The sequence below is a fragment of the Ipomoea nil genome, unplaced genomic scaffold (assembly GCF_001879475.1).
Source record: "Ipomoea nil cultivar Tokyo-kokei standard unplaced genomic scaffold, Asagao_1.1 scaffold1735, whole genome shotgun sequence".
NCBI lineage: Eukaryota > Viridiplantae > Streptophyta > Magnoliopsida > Solanales > Convolvulaceae > Ipomoea > Ipomoea nil.
Window position 1 is genome coordinate 418,747 of NW_017618163.1, and position 15,004 is coordinate 433,750.

At 34.7% G+C, this 15,004-nt stretch overlaps 1 protein-coding gene across 1 annotated transcript; it reads left to right on the plus strand.

Moving 5' to 3' along the window:
- Positions 1-9,592: 9,592 nt before the first annotated feature.
- LOC109191995 lies at positions 9,593-11,567 on the plus strand. The gene is made up of 6 exons (XM_019342624.1): positions 9,593-9,742; positions 9,956-10,160; positions 10,254-10,350; positions 10,905-11,032; positions 11,102-11,189; positions 11,537-11,567. Exons 1-6 carry the CDS (start codon positions 9,593-9,595, stop codon positions 11,565-11,567), a joined length of 699 nt encoding a protein of 232 aa, XP_019198169.1.
- Positions 11,568-15,004: the final 3,437 nt, after the last annotated feature.

Below are 15,004 nucleotides of genomic sequence, written 5' to 3' on the forward strand. Positions count from 1 at the left end.
GAGCAGAAGATGGCATGCGATTGATTAGGAAACAAGCAGTAAGGATAGCATCAGCCCAGAATTGGGAATGAACATGGGAGTGTAACAACATAGTACGGGCAATTTCTACTAGATGTCTATTCTTACGCTCAGCCACCCCAGTCTGCTGAGGTGTGTAAACACATGACCTTTGATGCAATATACCACGAGATGTCATATATGACTGAAAAGAATTAGAGAGATATTCTTTAGCATTATCACTATGCAAAACACGAATGAGTTTGCCTGAGTTTGTATTTCAGCACAAAAAGTTTGAAAAATCTGAAACAATTCAGAACGATCTTTCATAAGGAAAACCCAAGTGCACCTTGAATAATCATCAATAAAGGTTACGAAATAACGAAAACCCAAAATAGAGTTGACACGACAAGGACCCCATATATCTGAATGAACTAAATGAAAGAGGGACGCAGCCCGATTATTGACTCTTCTCGGAAAAGACTGACGTGATTGCTTTCCAAGATGACACGACTCACAATCAAAAGACTCAATAGACAGACCTGGGACCATCCGTTTTAGTTTAGAGAGATTAGGATGACCCAAACGACTATGAATAAGTAAAGGAGACTCTGTAGAGGCAGAAGCAGCAACATCACCACCCCGCATGTAATAGAGGCCCTGTGACTCATTGCCGGTGCCAATCACCCTCCCCGTACTGCGATCCTGCACAACAACCGAATCAGCACAAAAGGTTATGGAACAATTGAGAGTACGGGTAATTATACTCACAGAGATAAGGTTGAAGGGACTGTTAGGGACCTAAAACAGACTCCAAAGAAAAAGATGATATAGGGGAAGCCTGACCAACACCAATTGCTGGTGTTTGATGACCATTAGCTAAGGTGACCATGGGTAAAGTCTTAGACTTAGACACATTATGCAAAAGAGAAAGGTTACCGGAAATATGATCTGAAGCACCTGAGTCCAATATCCAAGAATTTGGAGTATTGGTGTGTGAAAGACAAACCAAAGATGAAGTACCAGCATTAGGTGTGGAAGATTCAAGGCGGGATGCTGCTTTAAGTTGGAGATACTCTTCATATTCCCTAGAGGTCATCTCAATTGGGGTAGAGGTTGGCTCATGAGTCTGACTCTCGGATGCAGCGGCCTGGACCAGATTAACAGAACGGGGAGGCCGACCATGTAACTTCCAACAACGATCTTTGGTATGACCATCTTTGTGGCAGTATTCACACCGAGGACGTTTGCCACGACGAACACCACCACCACTAGATGGTCCAGAAGGTCCTCTATCCACAGCCCGAGTTGCTAGAACTGATGATTCTCCAATAGGTTCAATCGAGGGAGTTGAGGCAATACGAAGCAGTCTGGCAGCGGCTTCAGTGTAGGTAGGCACACTAGGACTAGATAGAATCTGATCACGAATGTGAACCTGGTCAGGCCGAAGGGTAGCCAAGGTCATCACCATAAAGAACTTATCATACTGCTTCACATGTTTTTCTGACATCTCCTGATATGGAAGTAAATGATGATACTCCTGCTGTAAAGCTTCCATCCGACCCAAGAAATCCTGTGTACTCATATCAGCAGTGGAACGAAAATTAAGCATATTAGACACAAGGGAATATAGCCTTTGGATATCATTAGTATACAATGACTTAGCTTTATTCCACACATCATAACAGGTTTCATAAGACTTATAAATAAGATAAAGTTTAGGGTCAATGGATTGCCACAACATATTGCACAACAACGCATCTGACTTTTCCCAATCTGATTTCTTCGATTCTTCAATTTCCCCAACCTTTCTGGTTAGATGGTCAGACATCCCCTGGCCTTTGAACCAGAGTTTTACAGAAGCAGCCCATGAAGTATAGTTTTCACTCCCAACCAACTTGTCCATAGTAATAGTAGGATACGAGGTAAAAGACGAAGCCATACCAACAAAATCAACAAACAGTGTAGAGGTTACCAACAAAATCAACAATCTGTAGTGTTTCACTGTTTCTGGCCGGCGGTGGCCGGAAAACGGCGGCGGCGGTCGGAGCACGGCGGCAGGGAAAACAGCCAGCACTGCCGAAAGCGTCTCGACGAGACGAGTCCAATGGTGGTGACGGCGTCTCGATCAGAGATCGGAGGAGAGAGATATGGCCGGAAAACAGCAGCGGATCCCGGCGGACGGCGACGGCGCGTGGCGGCGCGTGCGGCGGCGAACGGCGACCGGATTCTAGGCACAGACTCGCGACGAAGCTCCGGTGAGGCCTGTGGTCTCGGTTTGGGAGAAGAACCACCAGGCAGAGGTCGGAGAGAGAAGACCAGTCGCGGCGGTAGTGAACTCCGGTGGCGGCGGCGGCGGGGAAGAGAGGGGAAAACCTATCTAGGGTTTAGGCTCTGATACCATGTGAAAGTGTGAAGGGTTTCATCTATTTTCCACGCATAGAACTGTACAGATTACAATAATTTATACTGGAAACTAGCTATAACCTAATGGACCCACTATAACGGGCCTAGGGTTTCAACAAATAGAACATTTTACTGACCTTCTTGAAGCGAGCTCTAGAGGGTTATTTATGAAATTCTTTTTTCAAAATTTCTTTTACTTGATCTAAGGTTGGTTTTACCTGAACTTTGGATGATTTTCTCTCCATTGATAAAACCTAGATCTTTTATAATTGGATCAAATTTTTTGAAATTTGATCTTGTGATGACAACATTATGTATATCCTTAGCACGCAATACGCATGCTAAACTCTGATTGTAGCTTTCTGCAGGTTTCAGATGATTTTCTAATCGGACAATATTGGTTTTCTGCTTATCTTCATATCGAAAGATAAGTTCGTTTGAGGTAACCTGGTAAGGTCCTTGTGCTAACCAAAAGTTATTGCCTAGAATGATGTCATTCTTTCCTCCATCGTGTTGCCAAAAATCGGCTTTAAATTCCATATCTCCTAGCTTGAAGGGAATATTTTTGGCAATTTGGGCCGTTATCGAAATAGTATTGTTCGCGTATTCTAGCCTTTTCTTTGGACCCTGTTCCCAAAATTCATCGGGAATTACTGATCTTTTTGCTAGTATTAGCGTACATCCAGTATCATATAGACATGATACCTTGTATGGTTTGTATCCTGTCAAGGTTATTGTAATGTTACAATATCTTGCGTCGTTAGCTGCTGCTACAGTCTCTGTTTGACTAGACAGATGTTTTAATTCCTGCGCTTCGCGTTTAGTTGCGAGGCTTGTTTCATCTCCTTCTTCTTCCGTTAGAATTTCATCTGAAACGTAATTTTTCATCAGACTCACTCGAATCTATTTTGATATCTTCTTCAATAGTTTCGTCTGAAAGTGAATTTTCGCTTTCGAAGTCGTCTTCTTCACTCCATTGTAACCACTTTGGGCCATTATCGATGGTACTGAACGGATGACATTATTGACATATTTTCTTCCAGCTCTATTTTTATTTAATCTTAACTTTAGTTCTTCTAATTGTTTTGACATGGCACTTATTTGTTCCTGCATCTCAATTAGATTTTCTTCTTCTTCAGATATCTCATCTATGAGTGTATATCCGTTAACCTTTCTTGCATGATTCAATAATTCAAGATCGCTTTTGTTTTTCCAGTGATCGTGGCCGAATTTTGATTCTCGGCATACCCTTAATCTGGTGTAGAGGTCACCGTTGGGTCTTGCTCTACTATATCTGTTTTGACTCTAGTCTTCATCAAAACTAGTGTAGTCAGATTCTGATTCTGATCTATCGGACCATTCTGTTTCAGAATCAATCTCATATTCTGAGATCTCTTCTGGGAGTTCTTCAAAATATAAAGCTTCTAGTTGAGCTGCAGCAACCTTATTTTTCTTAGGTTTTGGACATTCATTTGCGTAATGCCCTTTTTCGTTACAATTGTAACAGGTACAATGTGCTATATCCTTTTTCTTTCTTGGAGCCTTAACTCGGCGAATATATGTTAGTCTTTTAGGTCTCCACATACTTTTATATTGTTTTCATCTCCTTAATCTATACTTTCGCCGTCTCCGTTGGAGTATGGCAGGTATAGTAGGGTTTTTCTCTAGTACGTTTTTCGGGATTTTCTCCTTTCGCCCCCGATTTCTAGATTTGGGAAAGTTATCTGCTGGCACAGCCTATCAATGTCCTTTTCCCACTTTTCTTAACCGTTTGTTTACGCGTTCTTTTTCTAGCAATGTCGCTAGAAATGCCATTCTTGTTCCTATGGTGTCAACGATATCACTTTCATTGTACTCGTTCAAACACTTTTGATCCCAAGGTTCTGGGAGTTTAGAGAAGTATAATCTCTTACGCTTAACGCTATTGAGATCTCCGAACATTGCGTAGAGCCACATGAAACTCGTATTGTATTGATCAATGTAATCCATTGATTTGAGTTTTAGGTTTTGTAGGTATTTCCATGCTTGCCTCTTTCTGGAACGTTTCGATTCTGCTTCGTCAGTTATTCCTTGCATTTGTAGTCGGATAACTGCTTCGACCATGAGTCCTTTTCCATCGGCAGCTCTAAATTGTTCAACGAAAATTGCATATGCTTCCGTTGTTTCATAACTGCTCCACCATATTTTGGCTAAGTCAGTCATAGTTGCCACCATATATTTTTGTCTTTCATCTACCGCCATTTCGGGATGATTTCCAAAATATATATCCATACTTGTTTCCCAAGCTTTTAATTCTGCCGCCCATGTATCTGGGTTATTTAAGGATAGCAGAATTCCTTTATCCGGTACCCTTCTTTTGTAGTTGGGGAGCTTCTTCTATCTCCATTTTCACTCTAGCCCTATATTCCCATTGTCGGGCATTTCTTTGTTGGTTTTCTCGTGAAACATTTTCTCTTTTCATTTCTTGTCTATAGGAGGGTCTATTGTTTAACTCGATAAACCTACCCTTATAATTTGCTGGAGGTCGCGGATCATATTGCTTAAGGGCATTTATTTGATCCTCTTCCTTTTGGTTTTCATTTGTGGTATCTTCTACCATGTTAACCTCAACTTCGTTTTGCTCTGATACCAAAACACCGGACGACTTTTAAAACCCAAAAGTTTTAACCCTAAAGCCTAAATGAACAGTAATTTAGGGGTTGTACAGTGCTTCGAGGGTTTTAGAGTAATCATATGGGAGAGGTCACTACATGCCATCTGAACACAAAGTTGAGAGAAAAATGCGAAAAGAAATTCTTTTAGAATTAAAAGAATTTCTTTTCGGAAACCCCAAGTCAAGAATATACTGTCTCTCGCCGTTTCACATATCTAATATGGGTGGGGTACGGATTAGATCAAATAGGAACTAGCAATATGTAATAGATATTGATTTCTCTTTTTCTTCTTTTTGCTTATGAAAATATCAAATGTAGGTCAACAAAAATAGAATAGGCCTGAATTATTCCTTATTCCTACATGCTCCATTAGTAACATTCCCTTGTGGGGTTATTGCGTATTTTTCTTGTGGTTAATGTTTCCAAATTAAAAACATTAGATGAGTTTAAGCGGATTTATTAGATTGGTTTAGTAATAATGTTCGGTCAGAATCCTTTTTTTATTTTGACTCAGCGCGAAGGATTCCACACTATTATTATTAGTGTATTATAATTATAATTATAATTATAATTAGTGAGGAAAAATCGAATAATTCCTTCATATTTATATTTATAGAGATAGGGGGCAGAATTCACATGGATATAGTAAGTCTCGCTTGGGTTTCTTTAATGGTAGTCTTTACTTTTGCGCTTTCACTAGTAGTGTGGGGAAGAAGTGGACTCTAGAGGTCCTAATCAATTGAGTTTAAGGAATCAAATTGTATCAATTTTGTTATAGATCGATTGTTCTACACAGTTAATAGTAGAAATTTGTAAAGTGTTGACATCATTTTGCAACCAAAAAACGGAAGTGATCAAAATATTACTAAGAGCAAAATAATATATATATATATATATATATATATATATATATATATATATATATATATATATATTGGAAACGCACAATAAAAAAATGGACCAATGCACTAAAAAAAGTGCACCATTAGGTATGCATAAATGCATCATATTGTGTTTGGAATTAAGTAAGAGGAAGTATGATACATTTTTTTAAGGCGTGTAGTGTGTTTTTTGATTTATTGGTGCATTATATTATTGTGCATTACCCAACTCTATTGATACGTTTTTACATTCCTAATGCTGCATTTCAACATTTAATTTTGTTTACCAACTCAGCTCCATTTCAATCCAATCTGCATTATATTTCCACTTCCCCGCCCCATAACCTTTAGTCTTTTGGATTGAGGTTTATATAATTGATTATTATTATTATTATTATTATTATTTTTTTTTTTTTTAAAAAAAAAATAAAAAATTTGTGTCTTCCAATTAAAATACGATGCATGTACAAAAATCATGAAAATTTTAACTAAGTCTCTTAACTTAACTTGTGAGTTAGTATTTACTTATTTTACTCATTTAACACTTTGAATAATATTGTAGTATAGTAGTTGTAATGTATGGCATGAAATGCAACAAATATGAAATTTAAAATGAACCTCTTTTAATTACCTTTTTGGCATTCATAAATATTTAATAATCTTTCCTCTTTCATTTGTAAAACTAGTATCTTCTATTTAACATCTAAGTAAATACCCAATATAGTCCTTGACTATAGTGATTTTACTCAATTTAGTCCTAAATGACTTTTTGTGTTCAATTTAATCATCAACTTTGATGATTTTACACAATTTAGTCATTTTGTTAAATATCCCATTTGTGATGATTATTTCTTCTTCCCCTTGTGTTAAGATCTACGCTAAAATGTAAATCTTCATACTCAAATCAACTTTAACCCTAAATAAATAAATATTTGTCTAACCTTCCGGTCCTAATGGTAACGTATCATCTTTATCCTATTTGGGATAATTCCTTCTTCTTCCCCTTATTAAGAAGGGCTTAGGACCCTATTTATAATAGCCAACTAACATAATTTTAACAAAAGGATTAAATTGTGTAAAATCATCAAAGTCGAGAGCTAAATTAGTACAAAAAGTCATTTAGGACTAAATTAAGTAAAACTAGTACTATAGTCGAAGATAATATTGAGTATTAACTCATTTAAAATCACATCAACTATTGCCACTCTAAGTAACAGTTTTGGGAGAAAGAGAACATTTTTTTAAAAAGGTGAAACCAAACTACACCTCAAAAAAAAATTTTTAAATCCATAAATTGGTTCTATAATAATAAATTTAAAAATAGAGGGGTAAGAGAAAGACAATCAATTAATTTAAAATTTGGAGTGATGCACATTATTTAGTCACAAATTCTTAAAATTAAAGCATTACTTGCCTTAGAACATAATGGAAAGCAGCTCCCCACCCTTGCAAACAATGGAGGATTAATCAATTTTAGAGTCGTAATATTTTTTTTTCTTAAATATTCGAGGGATAACAATTAGTATTGTATGTATTAAACACTTATTATTACGTACATGAAAAATTTATATCTAGTAGTAAAGATGGATCTTATTATTATTATTATTATTATTATTATATTATTATTATTATTATTATTATTATTATTATTATTATTATTATTATTATTATTATTATTATTATTTCATACTTGCATAGTAATTAATCAATGCCACATTTAGTAGACTGTTGACTTAACTTTTCAAACCGACACCCAACAAAAACATTGTCGCACCTGGTAACTTCAACTGCATAGCATGCATTCATTGGATTGTCCGGATCAAGTGCTTACAAGCTACATTAAAAGTTATAGGTATAGCGAATGTAAATGTTTATTTATATATATACGTGCGTAGTAGTTAAAGTCATTAAAAGTTAGTATAGCGAATGTAAAAGTTTATTTATATATATACTTGCATAGTAGTCAAAGTCATATTTCAATAGTAGAATGCTGAGCTCGACAATCTAATTAGCCAATGTTCAACACAGTACATATGTAGATTAAATTCATTTATACATATATGTCATATGAGGGGTAAAACAAAAAACCTAAAAACAAGATTATTCTTCAGAGTTTAAGATTTTGTTTATAATTATGAATTCTCGTCTTCCTCTTATTTGAAATTTGGAATTAAAACATTCTTTGGAATGAATAACGAATAAAATTAAAATTCGTCTACATTAATCACAACTAAAGATCAACTAAATTTTATATTCTTTTAATGTTTATTGTAATTCTTAAATTTAGAGTAAAGTATGTAACAAATTCAAATGTTAAATTAGTTTAAATTTGATATTAACATCTTTTCACATAGTTTTTTTTTTTTTTTTTTTTTTTTTTTTTTTTTTTTTTTAATGTATGTTGAATGTCTTGGTTGTCTCTATTAACTTATACTCGTAACTTGTGTCTTATGGTAGGACTACTAGCTGGCAGGATAGCTAGACATCATCTCATTATATTTCACAAGTAGTGGTAGATGGATAACTTCACTCAAGCTAGTTATGTTGTTGACTTTGTAATAATAAGGTTATAAGTTTGATTTTTAGTGATAGCAGTCCGCTGACCTTAATGATTTGTGTTGGTCAACTATGTGCAATCTATACTGATTTACCTCCTTTGTCAGCTAAAGTCACAAGGCGCGATTAACCTGGTGCACAACATCGAGTAGTGGCGACAGGTTTTCCTTATCACTCAAAATATAATAAAATTTGAGACTTCATTTCAAAAGTAATCCTTTTTTTTTTTTTGTGTGTATTTGACGCTTTCTAATTTTTATCATTGACTTTTAATTTGATCGTAATTAGTCCTTACACTATCGGTTTTGTTTCAAATTTAGTTTTGTATTAAAATTTTTTTGTTTATGAGTTGTCAATTTACTCAATTATAAGGTGCAAAAGTGTAAAATACTGCATCTGTGCATTTCTTGTTCAATATCATTTATGTATAAGGGCAAAGGCATGATAATCAAAGGGCTATTTAATTTTATAGGAATTGCAATGATCTTATAAACATTAAATGATATATAATTTACTCCAGACATTATTCATAAATTATGACATCTTCTATTATAATATAGCAGAAACTATAGTTCTCGCCAAAAGTAATAAAAAAATAAAAAATAAATAAAATAATATATATTGAATTGAATATATTGAATTAACAAATGCAATGTCGTGTCTATTCAGAATCCAAGTCTGTTATAAAATAATAATAATAATAAAATTGAATATATTGGATTAACAAATGCAATGCCGCGTCTATTTAGAATCCAAGTCAGTTCAGAATTCAAATCAATTCAAGTCTGTTCAATGAAGAATTAAACAAATACATTAAAGAATTAAATACATTGTTGATACAAAATTAAATTCTTCAATGCCTTTTTCAAAAAAAATTCTTCAATGCCTATGTCTGTTCAGACTCCACGTCTGTTCAGAATTCATCAAATCAAATCAAATACATACATACATAAAAATAAGGATACAACTTTTGGGATTACTAACGTAAATATGGAACAATTTGATTCCTTAACAATTCTATAAATAGTGAATTACAGGCCTATGCATTCAACCACACGTTGCTGAACAACAAGTAATATCTCTCATCTCTCATACAGTATGTATCCAATGTATGTTCTTGGAAGTGATATCTCACCCTTCAATGTTACGAGTGCAATGAAGGTTCGCGTTATTCGTGCATACAATGTATCGGAGAGGACAGGAAGCAATGCAATCAGATGCAAGGAAATTGTGTTTCATGATTCTGAGGTGATAACAGATGCAAGGAAATCAATGCAATCTCATATTGAATATAACACTGTTTAATTTCAATATTTATATATATATATATATATATATATATATATATATATATATATATATATATATATATATATATATATATATATATATATGCAGGGAACATTGGTACATGCCCACATCCCAAAACAATTGGTTCCAAAATTCATTAACAATTTTAAGGAAGGTTCAGTTTGGGCTGTTAAGAATTTCTTGGTCATCAACAACTTCTACACGTACAGGACAACCCCTCACAAGTACATGATCAAGTTCAATTACCAGACTATAGCTAAGCAATTCAAAAGAATTGAGTTTCCAAGTCAGATGTTCCGTCTCACACCATTTGAGGCTCTAAAAGTTGAAGGTGTTAATGATAAGCTGTTGGTTGGTACGTATATTATGTTGAAATTACCTTTTTTTTTTTAAAAAAAATTATTTTTATTTTCCAGTGTGTTAAATTTTGTTTTAAATTTCATTACAGATGTAATTGGAAAAGTGGCTGAAATATACTCACCTCAAGAAAAAATGATTTCTGGGAGAACAACTCGGCTTATAGACTTTATCATTGAGGATTTAAGGTAATTATTTAATATATATATATTTAAATCTGTATTATATATCAACTCAGGAAAAAATGATTTCCTGGAGAACAACTTGGCTTATAGCCTTTATCATTGAGGATTTAAGGTAATTATTTAATATATATTTAAATTAAGAAAGTCAAGTTGCTAATGAGATAATGTTAAGGGAAAAGGGAGACCAAATCTTAGTCTGGTCATGATTGGTTGGATCAATCACCATGCCTGGTGGAAAATTAAGGCATCAATTTATTATAGGTTTATCACCACTAAAAATCATTTCATGATAATATTATATCAACTTGAAAAGAAGTAGGATGTGCAATGGTGAAAGAGTAACGGAACCAGTGATCTCAACAGTTAAACAAAGGCACTCAAATGGAGACTTACAGTAAGAGGATTGCCCAAAGGGTTCCCAGTCTGTGGATCCCAGCATATAAGCTCCCCAATTTTACTTATCAATTATTAAATCTATATCTATATATAAAGTTGGGTACTTATTTATTTTTTGGTATTAAAAGTTTGAGAAATCTAATTTCCCTCAACTTTTACAGTGGAAATCAGATTAGGTGTACTCTATGGGATGATCATGTTGGTAAGATTGAGCCATTTTTTAATGCAAGTAGTCATGAACCAATGGTGGTGATCTTGCAGTTCTGTCGAATTAGGAGAGATGCCACGAGTAAGTACATATATACTTATATATACACTATTCTGTGTAAAATATGTGTAACATTTGTTAAATGTCTAGATGGCGAGGTGAGGCTTTGCAGCTCATATGATGTGACACAAGTCCTTATTAACCAGCAATCTAAAGAGTTTTTGGAGTTTAGGGAGAGGTAAAAGTAATTTATTTTTAAGTATTGTACTATTTTTTTAAAAAAAATTGTTTCTTATGACTTTACTATTTTTAGTTTAATTCTTCGTGGTGTGCAAACACCCATGAGGAGCATTGAATCCTTTCCAATGATGGAGCAGACCCAATGTAATGCTCAAGATATGAAAACTATCAGTGAAATTTACCAAACCAGAGAGGTAATTGGTTTGTGTTGTATAATAATAAAAATCTACTGTATTAGGTTTTAAAATATATAAAAACCTAATACAGTAGAGCCACAAATGGTGTGAGATTATAGCAACTATCCATGCAGTACTTATATGCATTTTACAACTTTTTATGCTATAGTATGGGGACTACTGGGTTGCAGCTAGGATAGTTGCTATAGAGGATTCTGTCAATTGGTATTACAGTTCATGTAGAGCTTCTGGCTGTAACAAGAAGCTTGAGTCAACAGGTGGGCTATATTACTGTACAAAGTGTGAAAAGAGCTGTCGAGAAGGTAATTTGAGATACAGGTTGAAGATCAGAGTTGCAGATCTAGAAGGAAATGCACCTTTTCTCCTTTGGGACAGAGAGTGCAATCAGCTATTGGGAATTTCTGTTGCAGAGTTGAAGTCAAGGCATTCAAATGTATATTTTTATAACATTTTAGTTCTGGGAATATATATAAATGTATTTTACAGTACGTGTTGTTGTGTTGTTGATTCTTAACGGGAGATTTATTTTTTATTGTTAGGCAACTCAACTGATCCCATCAGAATTACAATCCTTGGTTAAACAGTGCATGCTATTTAGGGTGGTCGTTAGGAAAGAACAATTTGAGAATCTCGACAACGTATTTTCTGTCATGAGGATAAACACTGACCAAAGATTGATTCAAGTGCATGCACCAGAGCTTCTGCGCATTCCTGACAAGTATTTGAGCTCCAAAGTTGACCAAATGGTGGAGGATGATGATTTTGAGGAGGTACACTTTATGTTATTTTATTGTAACGATTATTATGTGCAAATAATAAGTTTGATTTTTTTTTTAATTAGGAATTTGTTGAGGTTGATGAAGGGGAAAATCTTCTTGGGGTTGGTGTTGCTTGCAATCAAGATGATGTGGGTGATAGTTCAGTTGTAAAGAGGCTCCTTCTAGACGAGTCTTCATCAACCCAGACATCAAAGAACAAAGGGATTAAGGAGGAAAGTGATTGAATATAAATTGCTTTGCTGAGGTTTCTGATGCATGTGGACCAGGATGCCTGTTGGCATTTTATCTTTTTTTTTTTTTTTTGGTTATTGGGTTACAAAGACAGTATGATGCCTTTTGGCATTTCTTTTCTTTTTTAATTTTGGTTACATCTGCTACTAGGGTCTTTGGTGGCTCAAGGACAAAAAATGGTACATGGATCTTTTAATAAATTGTGCCTGACTCAAGGATCGTTTTGCTTATTTACCGTGGTTTGAAAAATTTACTGTTTTAAAATATTTGTGAATTGTGAATTTGTGAATATTAGGTTTGATTATCAAGTTTTTCAATCACCTCCTCTTCCAAGTAGGTGGTTGCATTGTAATCAAATTGTTTGGATTGTTGAATATTTTTTTGCAGTGAGTTCAAGTATTCCTAAACATATATAGCAGATGTGGTGATTAGCTGATGTGATGATTTGGTGATTAGAGTCCATGGTGAAGAAATTCCTGTGGATCTATAATAGTCCATTGTTTTTACATCGAGTGAGAAGCAGAAATATTTATACATCTATAATAGATGTTTATAGAGAGTCCATTATTTTTTTTTCTTCGGATGTATAAATGTGTAGATTATTATAGTTTTGAGTTATACAATATTGTAAAGTATTGAAAATAAGTACTTTTGAATGTATAGATGTATAGATTATTATATTTTTGAGTTATACAATATTGTAAAGTATTGAAAATAAGTACTTTTGATAATTCTCATGATTGAAAATCTCAAATTAGTGCAACAATATCCTCAAATGATGTACTCAGAACATTACAATTAGCTTTTGTAAAAAAAATTTACAGTCTAAAACTTAGTAATAAAAGACAACAATATAAAGTTAACTAATGCTGTGAAAAAAAATAATGTGCAACAATGTGAGTAAGAGGCCGAGAAATGGGAATTTCTAATTGACATATATGTTAATGAGCAATTGAGAATAGAGTGTATGTATAGTGTATAGTGAGCTTACAGGAGAGTGGTATTTCCTTCCAAGCCTCGCATGCCCTTTGCCGTAGTTTCTCGAGAGGGTAAACACCAGCCACGCAGAAATTAGCGGGATCCTCATGCCGCATTGTGTACTCCTTTAGGTATATCGGCTTGGCATAGTTTCTCGAGAGGGTAGACGTCATCCATACAAAAATTAGCGGGATAAATTATCAAAATATCTCAAAACTAATATTAAGAATTCTATGACAAACTAAGACAAGCAGCAAACTACTATGTTGTCTGAATGGAGTAGTTTTAACAGAGCTGACATTGTAAGAGAATTGTGCAAACTTACTTAATGGTTGGGGGAGAGTTAAGTGTTTGCATAGACCGTCAATCCCAGCATCAATGATGGAAGCCAGACCGAGGTATGGGTTTGCACATCCGTCAAACACCTTAACCTCAAAGTCGTTAAAGCCATTCGGAACTCTAGGTGAACTGGCTGTTCTTAGATGATGAGTGCACTACACCATGCTTTCTGAACAAGACACCAAAAGACAAACAGACGAAGATTTCGTCTCAGAACTGAAATAATAAATATTTTTCCTTTAATATCACTAAGATGAACAGATGTTATGCTCAGGTTATCAACAGAAGTACACAAATATAGAGGATTAAGCAAAACCATCTCAGAAAAATGAGCTTTACTCTGTAATTTTAGGAAACACCGAAACACAAAACCTCACCCCTCAAAGCCCCTAACCTCCTTCCCGACTCTAACTCCCCATACATGCTCAGCACAGATAAGCAGGTTGTCAATTGAGCATCACATCACTCAATAATGGACAAGAACGCTGGAACCATCTGGACATGGGCATAAAGCCATAAATACAATGGAAGTTTACACTCACCAATACCCACAAATTTAGGCCCAAGTTACACACAGATGTGGGGTTTATTTTCATAGTATGGGAGATAGCTGCCAACATGATTGTCCTAAAAACAGTAACCTCAAAACGACATTGAGATCATCTTAAGTGAAATACTAAAAGCTTCTTCATTTAGCACTTTATTAAGAGAGTTATTAAATATAAGGGCCTAAGGGGAAGCAAAATGCTGAGCAGCAATATTAAACGGTAATAATAAAATTCAACATTCACTTTCTAAATTCATAACATTCACGGTAATGGTTGACATCAACTCACTATGTATGCACAAAAACTGGAGTACCCATATACTCTTCCACCCTTCGACATTTAACACTGCAAAATATGAATAGGCAACACAATTAATAATCAAATTGGTATTTAGAATCCAACTATTAGTATTCCACTAACTGAACAGCTGCTATAAATCTAATCTATCACTACTTTAAAGCTATTTAGTGAGAAATGAAGAAACTTACAGGTTCTGTTTGTATAGGATCCAAGCGAAGGACTGCTGAGAACCACAGAGGTCAGTCTAACATTCATCTCTTCTTAAAGCATTATAAGTGGTGTAATAGAAGTACGAAAGCTATGCGGAGTACATTCATCCCTATCTCATCAAATCATCCCAATCCTCTCTCTCTCTCTGTTACCCGCCTCAGTTGCGATCTGACCATTTCCCATACTTTTCATGCTGATCTGACTATTTCCGCATTGAACAACCCGAACCCG

Bases quoted from the DNA above. Each gene is read 5' to 3' on its own strand.
- LOC109191995 (XM_019342624.1), top strand. From the start codon at position 9,593: ATGTATCCAATGTATGTTCTTGGAAGTGATATCTCACCCTTCAATGTT. The intron at 9,743-9,955 runs GTGATAACAGAT...AACAATTTTAAG, and splicing joins TTGTGTTTCATGATTCTGAG to GAAGGTTCAGTTTGGGCTGT. The intron at 11,033-11,101 runs GTAAGTACATAT...TTAAATGTCTAG, and splicing joins AATTAGGAGAGATGCCACGA to ATGGCGAGGTGAGGCTTTGC.